The sequence below is a fragment of the Mesoplodon mirus genome, assembly GCF_964341445.2.
Source record: "Mesoplodon mirus genome assembly, chromosome: 7".
Lineage (NCBI taxonomy): Eukaryota > Metazoa > Chordata > Mammalia > Artiodactyla > Ziphiidae > Mesoplodon > Mesoplodon mirus.
In genome coordinates this window covers 88,189,804-88,204,891 of record NC_138983.1, presented here as the reverse complement: position 1 = coordinate 88,204,891, position 15,088 = coordinate 88,189,804, and the positions used below count along the sequence as shown (strand labels likewise).

The 15,088-nt window shown below is 46.6% G+C and overlaps 2 protein-coding genes across 3 annotated transcripts in view; both read left to right on the top strand.

Annotated features, from left to right (window-relative positions):
• LOC309807668 (interferon regulatory factor 6-like) overlaps positions 1–15,088 on the top strand; it is a 490,462-nt gene that overhangs the window by 210,475 nt on the left and 264,899 nt on the right. The window lies entirely within an intron of this gene.
• The window catches only part of LOC309808037 (forkhead-associated domain-containing protein 1-like), a gene marked incomplete at both ends in the record, with an annotated part of 85,275 nt that overhangs the window by 17,546 nt on the left and 52,641 nt on the right, over positions 1–15,088 (top strand). The window contains one exon of the mRNA XM_082628049.1: positions 172–378. Coding sequence (XP_082484175.1) covers positions 172–378 — 207 coding nt within the window. The remainder of the gene's footprint in view (positions 1–171; positions 379–15,088) is intronic.

Sequence of the window (15,088 nt, the reverse complement as noted above, 5' to 3'; positions counted from 1 at the left end):
AGTCACTTAACCTCTCTGACCCTCAGCATCCTCCTCTTAAAATGAGGATTGCAGTGACCGTCCAGCCAGATGAAGTGATTAGCACATTGGGGCCCCCAGTGTCAGTGGCACTAGTTATTCCTTGTTATTCCTGTTATTCCTGGCTCTGACTGTCCCCCTTCTGCATTTCAGTCTGCAGACGTCGACAACCATCACGCACTCATTGAATATAATGAGGCCGAAAGCAGCTTTGTTCTCCACGACTTCAATTCCTGCAACGGCACGTTCGTCAATGAGTGCCACATTCAGAACGTGGCTGTGAAGCTCCTACCCGGAGACATCCTGAGGTTTGGGTCCAGAGGGCTGACCTACGAACTGGTCATCGAAAACCCAGCCTCGGTGAGTCCAGGCCCCTGCGGGGGTGGGGTGGGGTGGGGTGCAGAGGTGCCGTGTTGTGTCACCTTCCGTGCAGCCTAGGGCTCGGGTACGGCCACAGGTGGAGTTCGTCTGGAGCGCGTCACTCTTCCTTTCGCGATTCTGCGAAGTTCAGCCCCATCGCGTGGGTGCCCGGGGAGAGCGAGTCCTCGCGCCCTCTTCTGGGCATTTCGTGGAATTACATGCAAGAGTTGTCTAGGGACCAGCCCAGAGCGAGAGCATTTTCCTGAAAAGTGAAGCTTGGCGAGGGGAGGTGGAAAGCAGGTGTGTGCTTTTGAAGATGCAGAGATGGATGCTTCCTTTTTAGGCAGATCAGTGCTCTGCAACTTCCTAGCTTTGTGACCTCGGCCAGGCTTCTCTGCGTGCCTGGGTCTGGGTCTTCTCAGCGGTGCAGGGCGTTGAGAGAGTATCTATGTATAAAAAGTCAAAGTCTCTGGCCGGAGTAGACACTCAAGGCCTGCCAGCTGTTATCACACCGGATCAGAAATGTTCCCGGGATCAGGACCTAAAGTATGGCCCCAGGTTAAGCGGAACGTAAGCCAAAATTCGCCCAGCAAAGCTCAGTCACCAGAAGTATCTGGTTCAGTAGGGAGGCAGGATGGGGGCTGGTTAGCAACACAGACCTGGGTCAGAACCCCAGCTCTGCCACTGGCCTACTCGGTGCACTCTTGCACAAGCCATTGGACCCCTCTGAACCTCGTTTTCCTCATCTACAAAATGGGGCCAACGACAGCAATGACCTTGCAGGCTTATCTCGAGGGCTAAATGAGATGGTTATCATTGTAAAACTCCCAGAATAATGCCCATTCGTGGTGAGCACACAATTAATACCTGTCGTGTGTGTCCCAGAGAGATGGCGTGTTAACCTCACTCCCCAGCACCAAGAACCCTGCATGGACTGAGACCTCCGAGGCTTAAAGTCCTTTCTGGGACGAGGCTGGTTATAAATAAATAAAGTTTAGAGAATCTAGACAGAATCCTGGGGTGTGGGTCCCCTAGGCAGCCTTAAATACCCACTCAGAGAAGATGAGCACCGTCCCTCAGGCTGCAGGGCTCGTGACACCGCATCCACCACGTTTGGCTTTGAAAACCTGGGACAGTTTTCTCCTGCTGCTTCTCAGCCCCCTTTTCCTCCTTGGACCAACATTAAAGTGTGCTCACTTGTGGGATGCACTGGGATCCACTGGCCGCCCTGAGGAGGGGCTCCTGACCCAGAAGGTGTTGACCTGATCAGGGGTTCTCAACATGGGTTCTAAGGATCCCCCTCGTCAGAAGCACGTGGGGAGCAGACCCACAGTGCAGATCTGGGCTTCACCCCAGGCCTGAGGACTCATACTTAGGATTCCCAGATGAAATACAGGACACGCAGTTAAATCTGAATTTCAGAGAAGCAACGAATAATTGTTATGTACAGGTGTGGCCCAACTATTGCAAGGAACCACTTATGCTAAAATAATTATTTGGTGTTTATCTGAAATTCAGATTTAACGGACACCCTATAGTTTATTATATATTGACTTATTCATTTCTTTATTTATGCGAAATCTGGCAACCATACACATCCTCCCTGGGAGCAGGGCCTGGGAATATGCATTCTCACAAGCTCCCTGATGATTCTGATGCACCGCCAATAGGAGGGAAACCGAAATTTAGAATCATTTGTATGGAACACTTACAGAATTTTTTAGGGATCAAAGAAAAGGTGATTTCACACCCCCAAGCCTGAAAATCCAAGTTCATGAAGTTTGATTCAATGTGCCCCAACATGTCTGATTCCAAGAAATTTTCAGGAATGTTCAGTAAAATTACAGGTTCCCAGGCCCCCTCCCTGGGAAATTCTGACTTTGTGGCTTGCCCGTGGGGAGAAGAAGAGGGGGAGCAGCAAACAATATCTGCATTTTTTTCTTCTTTTTTCCTACAAAGATATTCATTGAAATATTATTGATAGGGGCATAAAATTTGAAACCTAAATTTCCATCCAAAGGAGGCATTGTTTAATAAATTATATTGTTTAATATATTCTAAGGAGTTTAATATATTATAAGGAGTTCGTTATATATGGAATACTCTTCTGCCTTTTTAAAACACAGCTTTATTAAGATATAATTGACATGCAATAAACAGCACATGTTTAAAGTCTGTAAGTGGATGGGCTTTGACATATGGGTACACCTGTGAAACCATAGCCACAATCAAGACAGTGAACAGCTCCTTCATCCTCCAAAGTTTCCTCCGGATCACTGCATGTGTTTGTTTGCTTGCTTGCTCTTAACAGCTTCACTGAAGTACAATTTACATAACAGAAACTTCACCCATTTGAAGTGTCCAATTCAATCAATTTGAATATATTGATGGAGTTGTGCAGCCATCACCACAACCTGCTCTCAGAACATTTTCCTCCATTTCTATCACCCCAAACCTCGGAGAAACCTTGGAGGTATTTCATTTTGGGGTTTGTTTTTAATTTTTAATTTTCAAAATTATGGTAAAATACACATAAAATTTACCATCTTAACCATGTTTCAGTGTACAGTTCACAGTGGCATTAAATCTATTCACACTGTTGTGCAGCCATCACCCCCATCCATCTTCAGAACTTTGTTCATCTTCCCAAACTGAAACTCTAAGCCCATCACATCAAACCCCCTGCTTCCTTCCTCCCCTCCCACCATGCTTTCTGTGTCTGTGAATTGGACTATTCTAGGTTCCTCATATAAATGGAATCTTACATTGTTTGTCCTTTTGTGACCATCTTATTTCACTTAGTATGATATCCTCATGGTTCATTCCAGTTGAATATTTCATTGTATGGATTCACCACATTTTGTTTACCTGTTCATCCATCCATGGCCACTTGGGTTGCTTCCACTTTTTGGCCATTTTGAGTAAGTTTGTTATGCACACGGGTGTACAACTATGGAATGGGGACTTTATTTTACAAGGTGCTTCTTATATAATTGCGGGAAAAAGTGATGACGACCTCTAACCTTGAGTAGATAAGACGGAAGAAGATGCTTTGTAAGAAGAGAAACCAGGAGAGCAGCAGGAGGAATCACTGACGTGAACAGCACTGTGCTAAGCAATTCACCTGCTCTCCCTTATTTCACGCTCATAGCAACCTATGAGATGGGTTCTCCCATGATCCCCATTTGACAGACAAGGAATCCGAAACTTAGAGAGGTTAAGTAATTTCCCCAGGGCCACACAGCTTGTCAGTGCAAATTAAACACTATCCCCACTTGCGGAAAAAGGAGGGGAGAAAACCATTTAGTCTGATGCTAGCTGGAGCAGTAGCCTTGACTGGTTTTCACACCGAGGAAAGCATACTCTCACGGTCACTCGAATATGCACGGATTTTTTCAATTCTTATTCCTACACGCACTTGCACCTTGCTTCATTCCTCGGTTGACTGCAGGCAGCTGCACAAGTGTTCCCCTGGCCTGTGCCCAGGGCACTTTGCAGGACTCTCCACAGCCCCATCTTCTCAAAAGTGCTCTCTGCCGGGGTGTCCCCAGCTTGAGAAGCTTCCATCCATGATGCTCATATTCATGGAGGGGTCCTTTGCAGCGTCCGTGTGAGGGCAGCCTGTGGACTGCCTGACACCTTCCTACAAATTCCACTTCCTGATGACCCCAACCTGCTGGCTATTTAAAAGAAGAGAAAGGAAGAGGGGAAAAGGGAGAGGTATTGAAGAGCATCTCTCATCAAATATTTTGAAGCCCAGTTTTTCTAAAAATTTCGTGGCCCTCTTGCTTCCGGCATATTCTTGTTTCCAATTGATTTTGGGGTCCCTGGTGAGGGTGCTGTGTTTCCTCCTTGGATGGAGTTTCCATGGAGGACTGCCCTGATATCATACAGATTAAGTATGATGAGAACTGTTCTTCTCCCGACAAAGAGTTCCCAAATGAAAGCATTTAGTTCAGGTGTTGTGGTGACCCTAACCAACAGAGGAGGGTGTGACAGCATTTTACTGGGGGAGGGGGGTGAGATGCGGGGTGCTTTGGAATCCAGATGTGTGTGCAGATGTCACAGTGGTTAGAGCACGTGCCCTGAGGTCAGGCTGACTCCAGCGCCATCCCAGCCCTGCTCTTGACCAGCTTTTATACTGGACGTGCACAAATCATCTACCTCTCAGGGCCTTGGTCCCCACTCCTGTAACAATAGTTCCTACCACCTTGAGTGACTGTGGTATTAAGTGGGCAAAGTGCGTAAATTGCTTAGTCCAGCGTCTGGCACCTAATAAGCACATGATAACCCTCAGCTTTAGAGTCAAGCAAACCAGCATGGAGCAGCCAAGATGCCTCCTTTGTAAGTGTCCTTTTGGACAGGGAAACCTCCCAAGACCTGCCCCCGCTAGCAGATAAATACATTTGCAGATAAATTACCCATAGAATAACATACAAGATGGAAAAATATAAAGAAAAACTCTTGTTTGACAAAGTGCATTGGCAGCCAGGTTGTGCCCAGGACCATCCTTTTTTTTTTTTTTTTTTGTGGTCGCGGGCGTCTCACTGTTGTGGCTTCTCCCGTTGCAGAGCACAGGCTCCGGACGTGCAGGCTCATCGACCATGGCTCACAGGCCCAGCCGCTCCGCGGCATGTGGGATCTTCCCGGACCGGGGCCCAAACCCGTGTCCCCTGCATCGGCAGGTGGACTCTCAACCACTGCGCCACCAGGGAAGCCCCCACGACCATACTTTGTAAATTATAGCTCTGTCATCAAAGTATAACCTAGGGCTGCCATATTGCACAACTCCAGGGTCACCATTCACAACGTAGTCCATGTGGATGGCGCCCACTGAAGTTGTGCAGCACATAACCCGCAGGGCCATCTGCAATGCCCTGAAGCAACCGTTGATTAATCCCATAGAGTCTTGGCACCAGGCGTGGGAAATTGAAGTCCCAGAATCAGGTGTGCCGCCGTGTTGTGGGTTTTGTTTGTTGTTGCCTTTACTCGTGCTTTCTGAACTCTGGGAAAGGAGGTGTGGAAACAAGCTGTGCTAGTCACAGTGGCGCCGTTCTTACAAGGCAGCTGAGTAAGGAAACCCACGTCACCCGTATGTATCAATCATGTCTTTCTCTGTTCTGAAATACGGCAAAACGGATGGAAATGGCCAGAATGAAAAAGGAAGCCAGGCGCCACAAATGACGTGCCGAGTTGTTCCATGAGGGGGTTGACAGCTCCTTGGCGGCAGCCCCCATCCCCATGACAGCCTGTGTCTGGCCTTCCCTGTAGCCTGCTCTGCCCTGTTCCCAGTCCAGCCAGACTCTCCCACGTGGCTCCTGGATACTGTCATCTGTCCCTGCTATGTCATGACGTCCTGTCTTGCGAGAAGAGCGCCCTCTGTCGGCCAATATTCCTTGCTGCTTTAATGGGGAAGCTCTGCAGAACACAATCGAGAAAGCAAGGGCTTTGGAGTTGGATGGACGCAAGTTGAAATGCCAGCTGCAACTGGCTTTACCTTTCTGAGCTTCAATTTCCGATTTCTGCCAAGGAGCTACTCATTAATCCCAGGTCCCCTTTCCCCCTTCAGTTGTTTTTATAGAGGTCCCTGGGACCACCCCTATCATGGCATAAACTGAGGCTCAGAGAGTTTCAGTGACTTCCCCAAGGTTAGGCATCAATCATATAGATCCAGAGGCAGGATTAAAAGCCGGCTCTCCTGAGTCCCTTGGAGCCTTTTCCTAATAGCACGAAGCATCGTGGGGCCGTGAGAGCCCAGGCAGGTCCTTCACTGCCCAGCGGTTAATGAAGGTCTTGCAATTCCCAGTCCAACCTGCAATTTCACACGCTGACAGGGGATGATTCATTATGTGGGTAAAAACGAAAGCCACTGATAATAGGAGAAACTGCATTTTCAGTTATCTGGCTTCCTTGCTTGTTTGGCTCCACTAACTTTTTTTTTGGCTACACCAATGCAGGATCTTAGTTCCTCAACCGGGGATCAAACCTGCACCCCCTGCATTGGAAGCATGGAGTCTTAACCACTGGACGGCCAGGGAAGTCCCTGGCTCCACTAACTTTTTTCCTTTAATTATTTTATTTATTTTATTTATTTATTTTTGGCTGCGTTGGGTCTTCGTTGATGTGCGCGGGCTTTCTCTAGTTGCGGCGAGAGGGGGCTACCCTTCTTTGCAGTGCGCGAGTTTCTCTTTGCGGTGGCTTCTCTTGTTGCGGAGCATGGGCTCTAGGTGCGTGGGCTTCAGTAGTTGTGGCACGCGGGCTCAGTAGTTGTGGCTCGCGGGCTCTAGAGCACAGGCTCAGTAGTTGTGGCCCATGGGCTTAGTTGCTCCGCGGCATGTGGGATCTTCCTGGACCAGGGCTCGAATCCCTGTCCCCTGCATTGGCAGGCGGATTCTTAACCACTGCGCCCCCAGGGAAGTCCACCCACTAACGCTTTACCAGGGATATTGCTGCCGTTCCTGGACAAATTCAGTTGCGCCCTTTCTTCTCCTTTTTTGACGATGGTGATCACACCTGGTGGCTAATGTTTTATGCTCATTTATTATGGACCAGGAAGTGTTCCCAGCATTTCACGTGCACTATCTCACCCACTTCTCACAGACTAAGAAATGGCTGTTGGTATCCCTGTGTCTTACAGACAAGGCACAGAAATGACACACTCGTCAGAGTCCCAGAGACGGAGCAGAGCCGGGAACCGGACCAGAGTCTGTGTGACGCCGGATCCCAAGGTCTTAACCCGAGGTCGGCACGTTATGGCCCAAGGCCAATGCGGGCCATCGCCTGCTTTTGTAAAGTTTCCTGGGAACACAGCCATCCCATTCATTTCAGTATTGCCTGTGTTGTCGGCTACAAGGGCAGAGTAAGCTGGGCAGATCCTATGGCCCACAGGGCTGGAAATGCTTACTGTCTGGCTCTACAGAAAACGTTGACCAGCCTCTGCCTGTAACACTATGCAGTCCTGCCTCTTTCATTTGACTTGGTTTCTAAAAGAAGAACTTAAAATAGAGGGGGGAGCTGGGGAGAAAGAACTCACTCAGATTGAGCCTTACTGTGTGCCAGGAAATGTGCTGGTTAATTGCTTAAGTTTACTGAGGAATAAGAAAAAACAGACAAGCTGGAAAACTAAATTTTGAACAGTCTTTTCAATACCTCTTTAAAAAAGAGCTGGAAATATGTGGTTCTAAATATACATACACATATATATGCATTTGCAAATATAGTAATAATATAATTACATTGACATGGATCTGATAAATGTACTAGACATTAACATATTATATATACAACAGATGCATATTATAAATTTTACCCGTTTCTTCAACTGGAAAGTTTTCTTTTAAAACTGTGGACTGTTGGGAATTCCCTGGTGGTCCAGTGGTTAGGACTCAGTGCTCTCAGTGCTCTCGCTGCTGAGGGCCTGGGTTCAATTCCCGGTCAGGTAACTAAGATCCCACAAGTGCACAGCGAGGCCAAAAAACGAAATAAATGAAACTATGGAATGTCTTCCCTGAGTCCCTTTTGAAGCAGAAATTTGGGGTTTGTAGTCTGAAGCCTGCTGTAGCTAGAGAACTATTTATCTATCAAAGTTTCTCTAAGCAGCGTTTTACTACTTGTCTTATGATTGGTTCCTTGGTCTTAAATCATTCTTCTCTGGAGATGCTGCTTTACTTTTATAAGTTGAAAGGTAAATTTGGTGCATGATGACAGTCTGGTGGGTTTTATTTGAGCATGTCATAACCTTTAAAACAACTTTCACTCTGAGTACATAGTGATGCTTATGCTAAAGTCTCAGTAAGCATACTGTCCAGGAAATTTGATTGTTTGCAAGTATCAGAAAACCAACTAAAAGTAGCCTAGGCAAAAAAAAAAAAAAAAAAAAGCTCATGGAACTGAAAAGGCCAAAAGCTGCAGCTTAGGTCCAGCTAGATCCAGGCGCCCAAATCATGGTCAGGAATCTGACTCTTTCTTCCCTGTTAGCTTCCCAATCTCAGACAGACTCTTGCCTCACCTGTAGGAAAGTGGCCACCAGCAGCCCCAGCACCCTACAAAGTAGCAGTTCCAGGGATAGAGCCAGCATCTTCATTGACAGTGGCTTGGATCACATGGCTTCCCCTGAACCAATCACTGAGGCCAGGGGCCAGGAATGCTCTGATTGGCCAGGCCTGGGTTATGGTCTCACCCCTGGGGTGCAAGGGTCAGAGTTCTATGGACTCAGGATTGTCAGGGAAAGGGTGTCTTCCCTGCAAAAAAATTAAGGTGCCCATCCAGAAGATGGAAGAAATGGATGCGGCGGAGGCAAAAACAAAGAAGATGTCCATGACATTAGGAAGCATTCCTATTGCCTAAGTGGAGCCTTCCTAACGGGATTTGCCACTAGGGATCTGGGGGGAGGAAAATGATGAATAATCCACTTTTCCATTGGAAAGGTCCCAGGCCAGTCTCCAAGGAAGCAGAGTTGCTCATTTCTCTCCTGTGGTGACTGGTGTGATGAGAAGCTCAGAGTCGGGGCCTTAGTTGTCCATCCCCAAGAAGGGTGGTGTTTCCACGTTCCTGGGACCTCTGAATAGGGCCCGTTGTTGAGGAGGATGTGGCTTTACTGTACCGGGGGTTGAGAAGCCGGCAACTGAGTGGATGACCAGAGAGTATGGTGCCCTTCAGAACAAAGCCTCTTTCTGGTCAAGCTTTGTCATCTCCTACCTGACCTTGTAGGATTTCCTCTACCCTGTGCTCTTACAGGTCCCGTGGGGACTTACTTATGTGATGAGAACTCCTGAGGCTGGGTGTTTTATATCAAAGGCGATTTCCCGAGACCAGTGAAGTGGAGGGCATGGGGCAGCAGACAGCCTCAGTCTCGACCTCTGCAGCAGAAACTCACACAAAAGGACCCCTGAGGCTGTGTTGTCACCAGATGTCTACAGGCGATGCAGATGACATCGGGGGAGGTGGAGACGGGAGCGCGGGCTGAACCCTTAGCATCCTACTGAGACAGAACCCAGACTCGGCCAGGAACCGGGCCGCGTCCTGCTTCCTCTGGCAGACCACACCCTTTGTTACCAAATCAGAACCACGTTGCTCCTTCTCTGAACTTAGTTGATGATCATTCATTCATTCATTCATTCCGTCTCTCTATCTGGCAAGACCGAATTGAAGCAGGCCAAGTCTAGGGGTAGCAAAAGCTATTTGCAAAAATCCGGCTGTTTTCTCATTAGATTCTATTTCCCATTTTATGGACTGACCAGGAAGCTGATTAGAACTTGAAAGGAAAGGAAAAACCGTAAGATTGAAGATTTACAAGAAAATGGGAAAATTAGATGGGCCAGATCTCCTTTAACACAGCTGGGAAAAACCCAAATGAATGGCTTTTCTGAACAGCTCAAAGGGACTTAATTCTTTTAAGTTCCAAAACCTAAAAATAATGTATAACTTGGCGGTTCTGTGTTCTAAATGTATAACCCTGATTTCTCACACTGAAGCCCCGTACGTGATTTACCCTTTTCTTGGGGACATAGAATTATTACCCGTCTCTGAGTTACGGTGACACCCCGGTAGCTGTTGAGATAAAGGCCATTTGTCCTGGCACCATGTAGCACCCTCTCCTGGCTTCTGAGATCTACTGGCCATGTTTTCTAGTCTCCATTCTGTCTTTCCAGGTCCATGGCTCCTCCATGCTGCGGTCAGTGTGCCTGCTCTCCACCATCACCCCTACCCCCCAGGCCCTTCCAGACCATGGGAATTAAGCTCCACATCTATGTATGTTAAATTCTTCTGTAAGGAAGCCGGTCTCTTCTCCCTCCTTTATGTATTTACTCACTAATGTATCTATGTCAGTATGGATCCATGTATACTGATTTTACGCCTTGAATTATAATCCAATACTCATTAAATATTTCTTCGCTCAAATTCTTCCAGCCTTGGCCACTGGGAGCTCTTTCAGATTGCTTGCTGTGTCCTTGAGCATCTTCCCGCCTTTTCGTTTTGGGCACTTGCTTACTCTCTGCTGTTACAAGATGCACCAGGCTTAGCATGTGTTTTCCCCATCCCAGCCCCAGAATCAAAGTGCTTTTTATTTACACTCCATTTGCCAACTGTTCAGCTCAGTCAGCGAACACCTACCATGAGTAGCAGGCACTCTGCTGGGTGCCAGCACAGCCAGCAATTGGCTGGTAAATATTTAATGACCAGCTCTCTGGAAAAAGTAAAGTACATGGATGCATAGCATAAGGTTTACTGATATAAAGAATGTGTAGCACAGTCTATCCATGTAACAAAATATACAGTACTCTTTCTCGTAAATTCTATATAGCCAGCTGAGTCTCACAGAATGCTTTCATTGACTTTAGGTGAACTCTTGTATCCATAGCCAATTTCTCATTGCAGTTGACGAATGAGAGAGTTCCCAACCTGAGCACTCGTGGGTATTTTTGGATATTTTGGATTTATGAATAATACAAGTGAAAAAAGAAAGACGTTAGAACTTCACATGTTCATCAGTGACATGAGTGACTTTGTTGCTGCATCAGATAATAATTTTTAAATACTGGAAGAACGTTTCCCCAATTTTTTGCTCTATTCATAACATAACGGCTAAGACACAACGTGCTTTTGTATAATCTGCATTGTTAACATTTTCTCCATTACCGTCTTAAGTCTAGGCAATCAACAAAACAAACAAACAAACAAAATCAAGCTCTACATGAACCACCATTATTAAACCTATTTATAAAACTTTTTAAAAACCAAGCCCTCATTTATAACATTTCCTGATTTCTATGGTGTAATACGCACTCCACGGTCAATTTCCAGCTCCCAATGACACATCCCTGAATACAGAGAAGGAAAGAGAGGTGTGGTAACACATTACTATGTAACATTTCCGACAGAAACATATAGTAGAGTGAAATAACCTCAAGAGCATAGGTAATAATAAAATAGAGTAAAATAATTAGGAAGGGGTGACTTTTAAGTTTGTATACCAATTGTTTCTGATATAATTTAATTGTAAATTTATGTAAGTTAATTCTTATTAATGGCTGTGTTTATCAACCAGTTGGCAAAATTCCTGGACATTTAACAATCAGTTCTCGTGGGCGGGTACCAGCTGGCCCCAGCACTCCTCTGGTACAGCAGTGAACATACCACAGGTCTTCCCGGATGGAGGCTGGGGTCCTCTGAGCTGCTTCCAGGGCGTGGCATGTACCAGAAGGAATAACACTTCCATAAGACAGTTGTCAGTGTTCCTAGAAAATCCCATTTCTAAGTAGCCCATGTGATGTCTTGTGGTTTTTCACACCATCTAATGTTCATTTCCTTTTTTTAACTTGGAAAATATCCTATCATTCACTAACCAATCGTCTAAGATCCGTTTGTGAGTATGGAAAGCAGGTAATAAATCATGACTTCGAGTAACCTAGAAGTCCTAAGAGCACAGGTATTGGAGTCAAATTGTGTCACCACTTCCTGGCCGTGAGACGTTGGGCAAGTCATTTAACCTCTCTGAGCTTCAGTTTCTTAATCCACACAATGAGGGGTAAAATGCCTCCTGCAAGATTATTCTGGAGATCAGATGAGACCACATGCATTAAGTGCCCAGCACAGTCTGTGGCACATCTGTGGCTTCTCTACACAGTGGCTCATAGCCGTTGTATTGTCCACAATTACTTACAAATGGCAGAGCACATAACAAGCTCTCCAAGGGCAAGGTCTAAGTTTCCACCTTCTCTGCAGGCTCCAGGGCTTCCTGGCAGAATTCATGTGTACTGTAGGCACTCGATGTGCAAACTACTTCGAATTTTTTTTAGGGTCTCCCGTTCAACTTATACTCTTTACAGGGTTAGAAGCAGATATTGGGGAAATAACACAAAGAACAAATAGATAATTTGAAAAAAAAATAGATAGTGATTTCTTGAGTAAATCATTGACCTGTGTTTATTAAAGCTAATATAAATTCAGCCGTGGATGTGGTCATGGTTAATCCAGGTGGTTGACAACCTGCTTTTTTTTTTTTTTTTTTGGTACACGGGCCTCTCACTGTTGTGGCCTCTCCCGTTGCGGAGCACAGGCTCCAGACGCGCAGGTTCAGTGGCCATGTCTCACGGGCCTAGCCGCTCTGTGGCATGTGGGATCTTCCCGGACCGGGGCACGAACCCGTGTTCCCTGCATCGGCAGGCGGACTCTCAACCACTGCACCACCAGGGAAGCCCCAACCTGCTATTTTAAAGGTAGTATGGAAAAGAAATCAGGAGTATCACATATGCTACCTCAAAAACAAAACAAAAAACCCAACCATGGCAACATACCATATGGTCAGAGAACAGACACAAAGAAAGAGAAAAGGCATTAGCGTGTATTTTTAAACTAAAGTTTCTAAAAACAGACTTGAAGACTTCCCTGGTGACACAGTGGATAAGAATCCACCTGCCAGCGCAGGGGACACAGGTTCGAGCCCTGGTCTGGGAAGATCCCACATGTCGCGGAGGAACTAAGCCCATGTGCCACAACTACTGAGCCTGCGCTCTAGAGCCCACGTGCCACAACTGCTGAGCCCATGTGCCCCAGCTACTGCAGCCCATGCGCCTAGAGCCCACACTCCGAAACAAGAGAAGCCACCACAAGGAGAAGCCTGCCCACCACAACGAAGAGCCCCCCGCTCGCCGTAACTAAGAAACCCTGCACGTAGCAACGAAAACCCAACACAGCCAAAAATAAACAGAATTAAATCTAAAATAAATAAATAATACAAACAGACTTGTTGATAACTGACCTTGACCCCATGCTTCCTGTACAGCCCAAAACCTTGACCTTCCCTCTGATAAAGCAAGCCAGCAAACTAGAGAAAACCAACTTTAACCATCCAACTAAAGCTACCCTCAACCAACATGCTTCAGAGAAAAAGAAAAAACCAAAACTTTATTTTTTTAATTTTTAACCCCGAAGACCTTGGAGTCTCTGCTGCGTTTATACATCTTTGGCTCCTTCCCCCCGGGGGCCCTATCGTTCGGCTCTATGTGCTGCAAGCGACAGAAACCAGCTCTAGCCAGCCTCAGGGATGGAACACTTCAGGGTAGCACCCCAGGCAGGGCTCAAAACCAGCTTCCTTATTTTCCCCACCATGTTCACAGCAGCATAGTTATAATAGCCAAGAGGTAGAAACCACACAAGTGCCCATGACGCTTAATGAATAAACAAAATACACTCTAAACTATATAAATAAATGGAATATTATTTAGCCTTAAAAATGAAGGAAGGGCTTCCCTGGTGGCACAGTGGTTGAGAGTCCGCCTGCCGATGCAGGGGACACGGGTTCGTGCCCCAGTCCGGGAGGATCCCACATGCTGCGGAGCAGCTGGGCCCGTGAGCCATGGCCGCTGAGCCTGCGTGTCCGGAGCCTGTGCTCCACAACGGGAGAGGCCACAGCAGTGAGAGGCCCACCTATCACAAAAAAAATAAAATTAAAAAAAAAGAAGGAAATTTTGACATGTTACAACATGGATGAACCTTGAGGGCATTATGCTAAGTGAAATACGCCAGTCACAAAAAGACAAGTACCATGTGATTTCACTTATTTGAGGTACTTGGTACTTAGAGTAGTCCAATTCATAGAGACAGAATGTTGGTCACCACGGGCTGGGTGGCAGAGGGAATGGGGAGTTGTTCTCTAATGGTTAATAGAGTTTACGTTTTGCAAGACGAAAAAGTTCTGGAGATCCATCTCACAGGAATGTGAATATACTTAACACCACTGAACTGTATACTTTAAAATGGCTAAGATGATAAATTTTATGTTGCAGGTTATTTACCACAATTTGAAAAATAAATAAACAGCTTCCCTCTCTCCATGTCTGGGCTCCACTCCCTCATGCTGGCTGCATTCTGAAGTCCCACCAGGTCACTCCAGATCCTGGTGTCCAGCCAAGTCTTCTTGGGTCTCCTTGGCTCTGATTGGATCACTTGTCCCACCACTGAACCAATCAGTATGTCCAGGGAGTGTGAAAGGTTTATTGCTTAGCCCCACCCAGAGCAATAGGCGGACAGATTAGAAGGGAGATTCCTGGAATTTCCAGAAGAGCCAGGTGGGTTGCGGCCTGTCCACTACGGCAGTGAACCACTTGAGGCATGAGATATGACCACTCCCTTCAGCACCCTGGCAGTTAGTGGGCAGTGAGGCACATCTACCTGAGCATCCCAGCACAAAAGGGAATTCCTCCACACTACCCGTGGTCTCTCGATTTGTTTTCTATCAGGCGGGGGTAAAACATATTCAAATTTCCCCCTTCCCACCTTCAGCCCTTTCATTCGATAAATCTTTATTAAATCGATGAGGAAAGGTTGTAGGAATGATTGAGGCACGACAGCCCCAGAGGAGAGGATGGGAAGGGATCGGATGGATGGAGAAGTGAGTGCAAGGCAGGAGCAGGACACCTCAGCTTCTGAAAGGAGAGAAAGGAAGAAAGCTTAGGTGGAGACCAAGGTGCCCACAGTGGAGAGAAATTCGAATCTTCACATAAGGTAACAGAGTTCTGGAACACTGCCAAGTCCGTTCCTAAAACAGGTTTCAACGGGGCCAGTGTCATCATAAATGCTGGGCCAGGTGTCACCAGGCAATTGGAGTTTGATTTTCCCGAACAGTGTTCTCCCTGACTCCAAAAAAGTCTTCAGGGGAATTCACCGGATTCTTGACTTGGCTGGGAAAGACTGTAGCTAAAAGACTGGT